Source organism: Hyla sarda, chromosome 3 (genome assembly GCF_029499605.1).
Source record: "Hyla sarda isolate aHylSar1 chromosome 3, aHylSar1.hap1, whole genome shotgun sequence".
Classification (NCBI taxonomy): domain Eukaryota; kingdom Metazoa; phylum Chordata; class Amphibia; order Anura; family Hylidae; genus Hyla; species Hyla sarda.
The window spans coordinates 162,193,760-162,208,151 of NC_079191.1; the positions used below are offsets into that span (position 1 = coordinate 162,193,760).

General features: G+C 45.0%; 1 protein-coding gene across 4 annotated transcripts in view; it reads left to right on the plus strand.

Annotated features, from left to right (window-relative positions):
• The first annotated feature begins 283 nt into the window (after positions 1 to 283).
• Positions 284 to 14,392, plus strand: part of LOC130361839 (probable cation-transporting ATPase 13A4) — a 108,044-nt gene continuing 93,935 nt past the window's right edge. For all 4 annotated transcript variants that reach the window (XM_056565398.1, XM_056565399.1, XM_056565401.1 and 1 more), the window contains exons 1-3: positions 284 to 326; positions 2,660 to 2,794; positions 8,063 to 8,133. In XM_056565398.1, the coding sequence (XP_056421373.1) occupies positions 285 to 326; positions 2,660 to 2,794; positions 8,063 to 8,133 (248 nt within the window). In that variant the 5' untranslated portion in view covers position 284. The remainder of the gene's footprint in view (positions 327 to 2,659; positions 2,795 to 8,062; positions 8,134 to 14,392) is intronic.

The window sequence follows — 14,392 nt, forward strand, 5'->3', positions numbered from 1 at the left end:
AAACGACATGTTACAAAAATGATGAGAAGAGAAATATATGTAATATTGAAAAATATTTTAAGAAAAATATATATATAAAAAATAGTGAATCAAAACAAATATGATGACAAAATATATGTAAAGATATAAATAAATGAAAAAAGAAGAATGTGAATGAAACTGAATGAAATGATAACATAGTGAAATGTTATCATGTCATTCATTTTCATTCACATTCTTCTTCTTTTTCCTGTCGTGATACGTCCAGGTCCGGGAGGCTGCAGACCAGATTTATCCACTCACCCATGCAGACCATTGTTGTGTGTGAGCTCACACAACCACCTTCGGTAAGGGTCTCACAATATTTTAAACCTGAACCCTGCAGTGGCGATTTTACGCTATGGAGCGCTCTTCCTTCTTATTTTGACCTCAAAGGTGGCACTGCACTCCTCCAGCAGGCTGAAGAATGCAGATTATTATGGTACCATGGAAAGGGGGTGGTTGCAACGGTGGTGCTGGCTAGGTGGGTGCTAAGGAGGAGCAGTGGGTGCTTTGGATGCTGGCTGGCTACTAACTTTCTGGCAGAGGGCCGTGTGGAGCCCCCATCAAAAGGGCGCAATAGCTGGCTGCCTATTTTGCCTATAGGCAGAACCGGCCCTGGGTCGGGATATGAGATCAGGATGTGAGGTAGGGATATGGGGACAGGATATGGTTATGGGATATGGGAATGGGATATGGGGACGGAATATGAGAAAGGGATATGGGGAAGGGATATGAAATCTGGATATGAGGTTGGATATGGGCACTGGAAATGGGGATGTGATATGAGAACGGGATTTGGGGACGGGATATGAGAACGGTATATGTGGACAGGATATAGGTACAGGATATGAGGTCGGCTATGAGGTTGGGATATGAGGATGGGATATGAGGACAGGATATGAGGTCTGGATATGAGGTTGGGATATTAGGACGGGATATGAGGTCAGGATATAAAGAGGGAGATTTGGGATGGGGATATGAGAGGGGGCTTTGGGGTCAGGATTTGAGGACGGGATATGACGACAAAAGCTTCCTCCTTTGTTGCTTTTCCTCACCCCCAAAGATTACATAGAAAAAAAACGGGCAGTGCCGGGTACTCAGCTAGTAGAACAAAAGAGTGTAGCAACAGACCCATACAGTCACCAGGACTCACCCCACTTCCACACCAGACCTCTTATCTCTATATGAGCCTCTGGTCTCTCCTGTATTACATCAGGACTTTCATCTCAGTATCCTTGCGTACATAAAGTTTCTCCATTTTTTGTATGATCCTATACATGTGTTTTTAATGTTTTCTTGTTTACCAATAAAGATTTATTAGTATTTCTACATTTAATTTTGTTTGGAGGTTTTTTGTGGTGTGTTGCACAGTTGTAGATGTATAATTGAATTTATAAAACCTCCATCAAATGAACTAGGTATTGGAGCCTACATAGGGGAAGGGTCCTATAGGTTAACTTTATCATACCTTAAATTTGCTTTAAAGTAAATTTTTGCTACTTCTAACACTATGCTCTCTAAATTTATATGAGCACATTGGATGCCTAGGGTTTTGTATTGTTTAATCACTAGAGATAAACCAATAAATAGGTTAGTTCTTCCGGACCTTTATAAATATTATCTGGCAACGTTAGTTCCTAAACTTTGTTCGTATTGCACTAATGCAACTAATGTTCCATAGTTGCAAATAGAAAAGTCTATATCTGGAGGAATATGGTTGTTGCGGGAGGGGTTTTCGGGGGGTTTCCATATCCAGCGTCGCACAAAGAAAACGCAGTGGGGGCACTAAACAAAATGTAGTACTGAAGTAAAAAAGTAATCAGCACAATATTTATCACATACCCTCCATCATGTAATAAATATGGTGCAGGTACACAGTTTCCACCACATGAATTAATGGAGTAAAAAGACGTTCACCTACTCCACTTTTCATGAATACCCCCTATTGTGGGTGAGGTGTAGTGTTGAGCGGCATAGGCCATATTCGAATTCGCGAATATATGGGCGAATATTCGTCACATATTCGCGAATATTCGCATATTCGTAATATTCTCTTTTATTTTTGCATATGCGAAAATTCGCGTATGCGAAAATAAGCATATAAAAAATTAGCATACGCGAAAATTTGCATATGCGAAAATTTGCATATGCTAATTTTCACATATGCGAATTTTCGCACGCCAGTCTCACACAGTAGTATTAGAGCCTTCTTTACACCACACAAGCTGGAAGCAGAGAGGGGTGATCACTGTGATGTGTACTGTGAAAAAAAACCAAAAAAAAACAAATATTCGTAATTACGAATAAATAGCGCTATATTCGCGAAATTCGCAAATTCCCGAATATGCGATATTCCCGAATAATATTCGAATTGCGAATATTCGCGAGCAACACTAGTGAGGTGCCCTCCACTGGGAAGATGCCGCTACCAGAGAAAGTCTGAGAGACTTACAAAAGCCTGTTTATAGTGAGCAAGGATAGGAAATCAGAGCTCTTGAAAACTGTGAGGAATACAGAAAGTGTATATAAAAACTGTATTACTTTTTATTACAAGGATTCAAATTCTGAAATCTTTATTTCCCTTAAATGTATATTTAATAACATTGTTCTCATTCTGCCTGCATTGCTTTCCCTTTAGGATGATTTTAAAAGATACACCAAAAAGAAGGTCTTTTGGATTGAGCCTTTCAAAACAACAGATAAAGGATTACATATGGTGACCTCTGATGAAAAATCTCTAATCGGAAAAGCTTTGATCATGCCGGATAACAAGGTCTGTCCTTTTCCTTATCATAGTGTTAAATGTGTTTTCCAGTAGTTTTAAAAACTCTATACAGACTTCAGATCAAGAAAGAAAAATTTTACAAAACATGCAACTGGACAATGATAACATTACTCTTTTAGAAAAGACTGATGACAGCACAGCACATACTAGTTTATCGACTTTCCAGTATGGTCAGAAGAAGAAAAGATATAGAGAAAAGGATGACTGGCTTATTTGTAAGGATGGTTTATTGGTGTGTAAGAAGTGAGCTTAAAGGGAAACTGACAGAGAGTTCACCAACATTGAAACCAATGCAGAGTTATAGTGCGGCTGATCCGTATTACCATGAGGTATCACTTACCTGGATCAGTGGTCTAGTTCCAGAGACACCCATTGTATTAGCCTCAATTGCTAATATGTAAATAGCCAGCTTTGCGCAATGAAGGGAGGCGAGACTTGGCATGCTGGGTATGCTGGACTATTCAGGCTATTATATATAGTAGGCCATTTTCAGACTTGCAATAGATACTGACACAACGGGTATCACTGGAACCGGACTATTGGTCACCGTACTATAACCCTGTGTAGTGCGCTTGACCTTTTTAACCCCTTAATGACCACGGACGTAAATGTACATCCTGGTTTGACGGGACTTCGTGCATCGGGACGTACATTCACGTCCTGTGTATGACTGTGAGCATCGGACGGTGCTCGCGTCATATACGGCAGGTTCCGGCTGCTAACAGCTGCCGGGGACCCGCCGGTAATGGCCGACATCCGCGATCGCGCTGATGTCTGCCATTAACCCCTCAGATGCCGTGATCAATACAGATCATGGCATGTGCGGCAGTGCAGTACTTTGAATGGATGATCGGATCGCCCGCAGCGATCCGATCATCCGGCATGTCGGCCGGAGGTCCCCTCACCTGGCTCCGGCCGTCTCCAGGGGTCCTCTGCTCTGGTCTGAGATCTAGCAGACCAGTGCAGAAGATTAGTGTTGCTCGCGAATATTCGCAATTCGAATTTTATTCGCGAATATTGCATATTCGCAAATTCACGAATATTCACAAATATAGCACTATATATTCGCAATTACGAATATTCTTTATTTTTTTTTTCACATAACACATCACAGTGATCATCCCTCTCTGCTTCCAGCTTGTATGGTATAAAGAAGGCTCTAATACTACTATGTGAGACTGGCCTGCGAATTTTCGCACATTTGAATTTTCGCATATGCTAATTCTTGGATATGCAAATTTTCGCATATTTGAATTTCCGCATATGCTAATATTTGGATATTCTAATTTCCGTGAATATTCCGAATATGCGAATTTAGCGAATATATGATTAATATTCTTCCATATATTCACGAAATATCGCAAATTCGAATATGGCATATGCCGCTCAACACTACAGAAGATCACCGATAATACTGATCAGTGCTATGTCCTATGCATAGCACTGAACAGTATAAGCAATCTAATGATTGCTATAGATAGTCCCCTATGGGGACATAAGAAGTGTAAAAAAAAATTTGAAAAATGTAAAAAATAAATAAAGTAAAAAAAAAAGTGAAAAATCCCCTTCCCCAATAAAAATAAAAATTGTCAGTTTTTCCCTTTTTACCCTGAAAAATTATTTTTTAGAAACATATTTGGTATCACCGGGTGCGTAAATGTCCAAACTATCAAAATGATAATGTTAGTGATCCCGTATTGTGAATAGCGTAAACGTAAAAAAAAAAAAAAAAAAAGGCAAAAAATTCTGCTTTTTTGTCATATTTTATAAAAAAAAATTATAAAAAATTATCTAAAAGTTTTATATATGTGCAAATGTGGTATCGATAAAAATTACAGATGACGGCACAAGAAATGAGCCCTCATACCACCCTATATACGGAAAAATGAAAAAGTTATAGGTGGTCAAAATAGGGCGATTTTAGATTACTGATTTTGTAGAAAACGTTTTAGATTTTTTTTTAGAAAATCAAGAACAACATATTCCATTTGCAGTATATTTATTAACATTCATAAATACCAAAATAACAGTGATAGTAGGGGTGGTTCAAGACATGTGATATACACATGATTAGGGTACAATAGCACTACAAGAAAGTAGATCAGGTGAAGACCACTAAACTTGTCCCTATCTATTTAATCCGGCCTAACAATACTGAAGGTCCCCTGTCCTAGTGACCTGGGCCTACACCGGAACCTCCTAGTAAGCCCTAGACTATGAGGGGGAGCATATCAGATGATGCATATAATGGGTACAGCTGGAGAAAAGCCCCTAGATTGGGGGATTAGACATAAACCGGACAGATAGCTCATACAAATATAAGTTAAACATGTGTTAGGTACAATGTAGAAGCACCTGTGGGATTTACCAGGGGTGTAGTACAGTATTCAGATGTCAGAAAAGGGCAGTTGTCTGTACATGTGGGTGAGACCAAAATTCCAACGCGTTTCGCTACTCTGTGTTCATACAGGTAGCTCCGCAGGGAGTCAGAAGGAATACTTAGGAGGGTTACTAGAAACCCTGCACATGGTTATTCAGTGTCATCACATGTAAAGAAACTCAAATAAGTGCGTACATGGAGTATTCTTCACCTCACTACTTTATCATTGAAGAATACCCCATGTACACAATTATTTGAGTTTCTTTACATGTGATGCCAACTGGTGGGCTAATTCCTGCCAGTTAAAACATGCGCCCTGCAACCTTATAAGACACAGTTTACACTTGAATATAAAGTCCCGTTCACACACAGCCGCCTGCCTTGTGTTCTTAGAGCCACAGCTCTTACTCACAAGATAACAGTCCTTCACTTGGTTACTGGTGTGCCTTTGTGTGTCCACCACAGCCACCTGCTGTGTGCCCATCTGGCAAAGGGACACGGTGCCCCCCCCCCCCCCCTTGTTTTAATCTGAAATCTAGGGTAGAGCTGCTAAACTGACTCACTGGCTTCCTTAAAGGGGTATTCTGGCAAAAAACATCCTTTGGATAGGAGAAAATATGTCTGATTGCAGGGATCCTGCCGCTGGGGACCCCCGAAATCTCCGGGCAGGCACCAGCATCATCCATAACACTGAAGCTTGGAGCTAACGTGTTTGTGACGTCACACCATGCCGCCTCCATTCATGTCTATGGGAGGGGGCGTGACAGGTACGTACTAGCCATCACGCCTCCTCCTATAGACATGAATGGACAGGGCGTGGCAGCTGTAGTTGCCAGTCATCCGGCATGGAGCCGAGTTCAATCTGTGCATGGATGCCTGGGGGTCCCCAGCTGCCTGACCCCTGCGATCAGACTGGATAGGGCATAAGATGTTTTTCGTTGGAGTACCCCTTAAAATCACACTTCCTGATCTGCTGGCCTCATTTATCAGGCCCCAGTTGGAGGTTTCTCCCAGATCAGGTAGGAAAATACACCCTTTCCTTTCCTCAGTCTTAGGCTAAGTTTCCACTTGTTTATTTATTTTTTATTTTTTCTCCTTTTATTCATATGAAAAAACACCAGACAAAACGCCAGACTTTTTTCTGGCGTTTTTGCATTTGAGTGGAAATTGCATTTTTGGCCCCTTTGGCGTTTTTTTCAAAATTTGTTGGGTACCAAAAAAAAAAAAAAAAAAGAATGTGCAGTAGGGATGGGAAAAAATGTATTTAACAAAATAATTTTTTTTTACAATGAAATTTCAATACATTTTTAATAAAGTGTCTGTGTGCGTTTCACTTTCTTTTCTTTATTTTTTAAATTTTTTAGGTAGTTCTACTACACCCAGCATGTAACAGACTGTTCCATGATGGGAGTAGTAGTACCTGTACTATTAGACATATCGCTCCGGCTGTCACTCCTGACACTCGTGATTGTCCATAATATAGCAGAGATGCGAAGCGGTTCTATACAGCGCTCGCATCTCTGCACTATACTACTTCGGGACGGCCAGTGATATGAATAGAAATTCACATCACTCATTCATATTTTCCGTCCAGAGTGGGGATTGGCCGGATGGTTGCAGCCAATCACAGCTCTCATAGGGAAATAAGAATCAGTCATGTTCTATTCATATCACTGGCCGGAGTATGGTGCAGAGATGTGAACTCTGTACAGAGCCGCTCCGCATCTCTGCTATATTATGCATGACCGCATCGAGTGTCAGGAGTGACACCTGCTGTGATCTGTCCTTAACTGCAGGTACTACTTATCCCAGCATGGAGCACACCCTGCTCCATGCTGGGAGCTGTAGTACCTGCATTAATAGACAGATTGCAGAGAGTGCCACTCCTGACACCCTCTGTGATCCTCCTGTATAATATATATATGCAGCCAGCCTCTCTTCTATGGTCCCCTGCACTGACGTATATATATACACCTATTCATATTTCCACAGAGAGTTGTGATTGGCTGGAACCATCTGGCCAATAACAGCTCTCTGTGGGACATATGAATAGGTGTATATATACGGCAATGCAGGGGACCATAGAAGAGCGGCCGGCCGCATCTATAAATTATACAGTAGGATCACAATGGACTCGGGGCAATCTGTCAATTAGTACAGGTACTACTACTCCCATCATGGAACAGTGTGTCCCATGCTGGGAGTAGTAGTAATACCTAAAAAGTTTGAAAAATAAAGAAATAAAAGTGAAAAACACACACACACACTAAATTTTTATTATTGTCGGCTACATTTTTAGTACCCTCCCCGCCCACATAAATTGATCCCTGTTTAAAAATGAATAAAAGTTTTGTTATAAAAAATATACATTTCGTTAAATACAATTTATTCAATCACTACTGTATCTTTTTTATCATTTTTTTTTTAATGGTACCCTATGAAAACATTATTATAAAAAAATGTATCTCCATCATTTTGGATTGCTAAAGTCCAAAAAGAATAAAAACTGCCTGCAAAATGCCAAAGTTAAAACCCACATGGCGTTTTTCTTGCAATTTCAGGGAAAAAAACACCAATGGCTCAACGTGCTGCGACTTTGCAAAATCGCCAAGGAGCTAAAAAAAACACCAAAAAAGAGTGAAAATACGGCAAAAGGATAAAAAAAAAAGCTGAAATGAAAAACGCAAAGTGGAAAACAAATTTTTGCGTTTTTTCATTGATTTACAGCTATATTTTAATCTCCCCCCCCCCTACATATTTGTATCAGTGTTTTATATATTTACTGCTAACCGTCTGCCACAGTCTCAGTATAACATATGGGTTCACACCTTTATTTTTGTTATCCATAACATTCAAACCAGTTAACCTTTCTTTAGGTGAGATGTTTAAGAGTACAGAAAATTAGATATATATGGAACACTTCAGAAGGAAATTTTCAACCAATTGGGTGAGTTATATATATTTTCATTACATGTATTTACATATGATGAAAGAAAAATGCTCATCCTTTGTCATACACATGTGTTTGCTCCAGAGGAAGGGGGAAAAAAAACTTAGTTACCAAGAGCAATTTAAGTAACCCAGATTTATTCACAAAAATATTGGTGCAAATTTATGAAACTGTCTAAAAACAGTTTTTGAAAATAAGGGTAAGGTTAGGTTTTTACGCAGGTTTTTTTTTTTTTTAAACTGCCACTGCAGTTTTTGAGCCAAAGCCAGAAGTGGTTTAAAAAGGAATGGAAAATACAAAGGAGGGATGTATGCTTGTCACGATGCCGGCTGGCAGGTAGTGGACCCTCTGTGCCAGAGAGGGATTGGCGTGGACCGTGCTAGTGGACCGGTTCTAAGCCACTACTGGTTTTCACCAGAGCCCGCCGCAAAGCGGGATGGTCTTGCTGCGGCGGTAGTGACCAGGTCGTATCCACTAGCAACGGCTCACCTCTCTGGCTGCTGAAGATAGGCGCGGTACAAGGGAGTAGGCAGAAGCAAGGTCGGACGTAGCAGAAGGTCGGGGCAGGCAGCAAGGATCGTAGTCAGGGGCAACGGCAGAAGGTCTGGAAACACAGGCAAGGAACACACAAGGAACGCTTTCACTGGCACTAAGGCAACAAGATCCGGCAAGGGAGTGCAAGGGAAGTGAGGTAATATAGGGAAGTGCACAGGTGAAAACCCTAATTGGAACCACTGCGCCAATCAGCGGCGCAGTGGCCCTTTAAATCGCAGAGACCCGGCGCGCGCGCGCCCTAGGGAGCGGGGCCGCGCGCGCCGGGACAGAACAGACGGGGAGCGAGTCAGGTAGGGGAGCCGGGGTGCGCATCGCGAGCGGGCGCTACCCGCATCGCGAATCGCATCCCGGCTGGCAGCGGGATCGCAGCGCCCCGGGTCAGAGGACGTGACCGGAGCGCTGCAGCGGAGGGAGTGAAGCGAGCGCTCCGGGGAGGAGCGGGGACCCGGAGCGCTCGGCGTAACAGTACCCCCCCCTTGGGTCTCCCCCTCTTCTTGGAGCCTGAGAACCTGAGGAGCAGACTTTTGTCAAGGATGTTGTCCTCAGGTTCCCAGGATCTCTCTTCAGGACCACAACCCTCCCAGTCTACTAAAAAAAAATTTTTCCCTCTGACCTTTTTGGCAGCCAAAATTTCCTTGACCGAGAAGACGTCCGAGGAGCCGGAAACAGGAGTGGGAGGAACAGATTTGGGAGAAAAACGGTTGAGGATGAGTGGTTTGAGAAGAGAGACGTGAAAGGCATTAGGGATACGAAGAGAAGGAGGAAGAAGAAGTTTATAAGAGACAGGATTAATTTGACACAAAATTTTGAAAGGACCAAGATAGCGTGGTCCCAACTTGTAGCTAGGGACACGGAAGCGGACATATTTAGCGGAGAGCCATACCTTGTCTCCAGGGGAAAAAACGGGGGGAGCTCTTCTTTTCTTATCCGCGAACCTCTTCATGCGTGAAGAAGCCTGTAAGAGAGAATTTTGGGTCTCTCTCCATATAATGGAAAGGTCACGAGAAATTTCATCCACAGCGGGCAGACCAGAGGGCAAGGGGGTAGGGAGGGGGGGAAGAGGGTGACGGCCGTACACCACGAAAAATGGGGATTTGGAGGAAGATTCAGAGACCCTGAAGTTATACGAGAATTCGGCCCATGGAAGGAGATCTGCCCAGTCATCCTGGCGGGAGGAAACAAAATGTCGCAAATAATCACCCAGGATCTGGTTAATTCTTTCTACTTGTCCATTGGACTGGGGATGATATGCAGAGGAAAAATTTAATTTAATCTTGAGTTGTTTACAGAGAGCCCTCCAGAATTTAGACACGAATTGGACCCCTCTATCCGAGACAATCTGCGTAGGCAACCCGTGAAGACGAAAAATGTGTACAAAAAATTGTTTAGCCAACTGAGGCGCAGAAGGAAGACCAGGAAGAGGGATGAAATGTGCCATTTTGGAGAATCGATCAACGACCACCCAAATAACGGTGTTGCCACGGGAAGGGGGTAAATCAGTAATAAAATCCATACCAATCAGAGACCACGGCTGTTCGGGGACAGGCAGAGGATGAAGAAAACCAGCGGGCTTCTGGCGAGGAGTCTTATCCCGGGCACAGATAGTGCAGGCTCGCACAAAGTCCCCAACATCCGTCTCCAGAGTCGGCCACCAATAGAAGCGGGAGATGAGTTGCACAGATTTCTTGATGCCCGCATGACCTGCGAGATGGGAGGAGTGACCCCATTTGAGGATTCCGAGGCGTTGGCGTGGAGAAACAAAGGTCTTTCCTGGAGGAGTCTGCCTGATGGAGGCAGGAGAAGTGGAGATCAGGCAGTCAGGTGGAATGATGTGTTGCGGAGGGAGATCAACTTCTGAGGCATCCGAGGAACGAGAGAGAGCATCGGCCCTAATGTTCTTATCGGCAGGACGAAAGTGAATCTCAAAATTAAATCGGGCAAAGAACAGAGACCACCGGGCCTGGCGAGGATTCAGCCGTTGAGCCGACTGGAGGTAGGAGAGGTTCTTGTGGTCGGTGTAGATAATAACAGGAAATCTTGATCCCTCCAGCAGATGCCTCCATTCCTCAAGTGCTAATTTAATGGCTAGAAGCTCTCGATCCCCGATGGAGTAGTTCCTCTCCGCTGGAGAGAAGGTCCTAGAGAAAAAACCACAAGTGACAGCATGCCCGGAAGAATTTTTTTGTAGAAGAACAGCTCCAGCTCCCACTGAGGAGGCATCAACCTCCAATAGGAAGGGTTTGGAAGGGTCAGGTCTGGAGAGCACGGGAGCCGAAGAAAAGGCAGACTTGAGTCGTTTAAAGGAGTCTTCTGCTTGAGGAGGCCAGGACTTGGGATCAGCATTTTTTTTGGTTAAAGCCACGATAGGAGCCACAATGGTAGAAAAATGTGGAATAAATTGCCTGTAATAATTGGCGAACCCCAAAAAGCGTTGGATAGCACGGAGTCCGGAGGGGCGTGGCCAATCTAAGACGGCAGAGAGTTTGTCTGGATCCATCTGTAGTCCCTGGCCAGAGACCAAATATCCTAGAAAAGGAAGAGATTGGCATTCAAACAGACATTTCTCAATTTTGGCATAGAGTTGGTTGTCACGAAGTCTCTGAAGAACCATACGGACATGCTGGCGGTGTTCTTCTAGATTGGCAGAAAAAATTAGGATATCGTCCAGATATACAACAACACAGGAGTATAACAGATCACGAAAAATTTCATTGACAAAGTCTTGGAAGACGGCAGGGGCATTGCACAGTCCAAAGGGCATGACCAGATACTCAAAGTGTCCATCTCTGGTGTTAAATGCCGTTTTCCACTCGTCCCCCTCTCTGATGCGGATGAGGTTATAGGCGCCTCTTAAGTCCAATTTAGTGAAGATGTGGGCACCTTGGAGGCGATCAAAGAGTTCAGAGATGAGGGGTAAGGGGTAGCGGTTCTTAACCGTGATTTTATTAAGACCGCGGTAGTCAATGCAAGGACGTAGGGAGCCATCTTTTTTGGACACAAAGAAAAATCCGGCTCCGGCAGGAGAGGAGGATTTACGGATAAAGCCCTTTTTTAGATTCTCCTGGACGTATTCGGACATGGCAAGAGTCTCTGGGGCAGAGAGAGGATAAATTCTGCCCCGGGGTGGAGTAGTACCCGGGAGGAGGTCGATAGGGCAATCATAAGGCCTGTGAGGAGGTAGAGTCTCAGCTTGTTTTTTGCAGAAAACATCCGCGAAGTCCATATAGGCCTTAGGGAGACCGGTTACTGGAGGAACCACAGAGTTACGGCAAGGGTTACTGGGAACCGGTTTTAGACAGTTCTTGGAACAAGAGGACCCCCAACTCTTGATCTCCCCAGTGGACCAATCCAGGGTTGGGGAATGAAGTTGAAGCCAGGGAAGTCCAAGGAGAATCTCCGAGGTGCAATTGGGGAGGACCAAAAGTTCAATCCTCTCATGATGAGATCCGATGCTCATAAGAAGGGGCTCCGTGCGGAAACGTATGGTACAGTCCAATCTTTCATTATTTACACAATTGATGTAGAGGGGTCTGGCGAGACTGGTCACTGGGATGTTGAACTTGTTGACGAGAGAGGCCAAAATAAAATTTCCTGCAGATCCAGAGTCCAAGAAGGCCACTGTAGAGAAGGAGAAGGCAGAGGCAGACATCCGCACAGGCACAGTAAGACGTGGAGAAGCAGAGTAGACATCAAGGACTGTCTCACCTTTGTGCGGAGTCAGCGTACGTCTTTCCAGGCGGGGAGGACGGATAGGACAATCCCTCAGGAAGTGTTCGGTACTAGCACAGTACAGGCAGAGGTTCTCCATACGGCGTCGTGTCCTCTCTTGAGGTGTCAGGCGAGACCGGTCGACCTGCATAGCCTCCACGGCGGGAGGCACAGGAACAGATTGCAGGGGACCAGAGGAGAGAGGAGCCGAGGAGACGAAACGCCTCGTGCGAACAGAGTCCATATCTTGGCGGAGTTCCTGACGCCTTTCAGAAAAACGCATGTCAATGCGAGTGGCTAGGTGAATAAGTTCATGTAGATTAGCAGGAATTTCTCGTGCGGCCAGAACATCTTTAATGTTGCTGGATAGGCCTTTTTTGAAGGTCGCGCAGAGGGCCTCATTATTCCAGGACAATTCTGAAGCAAGTGTACGGAATTGTACGGCATACTCGCCAACGGAAGAATTACCCTGGACCAGGTTCAACAGGGCAGTCTCAGCAGAAGAGGCTCGGGCAGGTTCCTCAAAGACACTTCGGATTTCCGAGAAGAAGGAGTGTACAGAGGCAGTGACGGGGTCATTGCGGTCCCAGAGCGGTGTGGCCCATGACAGGGCTTTTCCGGACAGAAGACTGACTACGAAAGCCACCTTAGACCTTTCAGTGGGAAACAGGTCCGACATCATCTCCAGATGCAGGGAACATTGGGAAAGAAAGCCACGGCAAAACTTAGAGTCCCCATCAAATTTATCCGGCAAGGATAAGCGTATCCCAGGAGCGGCCACTCGCTGCGGAGGAGGTGCAGGAGCTGGCGGAGGAGATGACTGCTGAAGCTGTGGTAGCAACTGTTGTAGCATAACGGTCAGTTGAGACAGCTGTTGGCCTTGTTGCGCTATCTGTTGTGACTGCTGGGCGACCACCGTGGTGAGGTCAGCGACAACTGGCAGAGGAACTTCAGCGGGATCCATGGCCGGATCTACTGTCACGATGCCGGCTGGCAGGTAGTGGACCCTCTGTGCCAGAGAGGGATTGGCGTGGACCGTGCTAGTGGACCGGTTCTAAGCCACTACTGGTTTTCACCAGAGCCCGCCGCAAAGCGGGATGGTCTTGCTGCGGCGGTAGTGACCAGGTCGTATCCACTAGCAACGGCTCACCTCTCTGGCTGCTGAAGATAGGCGCGGTACAAGGGAGTAGGCAGAAGCAAGGTCGGACGTAGCAGAAGGTCGGGGCAGGCAGCAAGGATCGTAGTCAGGGGCAACGGCAGAAGGTCTGGAAACACAGGCAAGGAACACACAAGGAACGCTTTCACTGGCACTAAGGCAACAAGATCCGGCAAGGGAGTGCAAGGGAAGTGAGGTAATATAGGGAAGTGCACAGGTGAAAACCCTAATTGGAACCACTGCGCCAATCAGCGGCGCAGTGGCCCTTTAAATCGCAGAGACCCGGCGCGCGCGCGCCCTAGGGAGCGGGGCCGCGCGCGCCGGGACAGAACAGACGGGGAGCGAGTCAGGTAGGGGAGCCGGGGTGCGCATCGCGAGCGGGCGCTACCCGCATCGCGAATCGCATCCCGGCTGGCAGCGGGATCGCAGCGCCCCGGGTCAGAGGACGTGACCGGAGCGCTGCAGCGGAGGGAGTGAAGCGAGCGCTCCGGGGAGGAGCGGGGACCCGGAGCGCTCGGCGTAACAATGCTTCTCCTTCCTTCTGGATCCACTTTTGACTTTGGCTTAAATACTGCAATGGCAGTAAAAAAAAAATAATAATAATAAAAAAAAAAAAACAGAGCAAAAACCTGTGTGGAAACCTAGCCAAAAAAATGAAAGCTGCACAGTGATTTGTTGGAAAACAAAGACAATTTTTATTTTAGACAGTTTCAAAAGTATCTCATATTGTCTTTGTCATACATGAATATTTAGATGCATTATCTATTTTTAGTTTTCATTTTTTAGATTTTTATTTTTTTATGATTAAGAACTTTTCACATTATTAGTTGCCCTCGT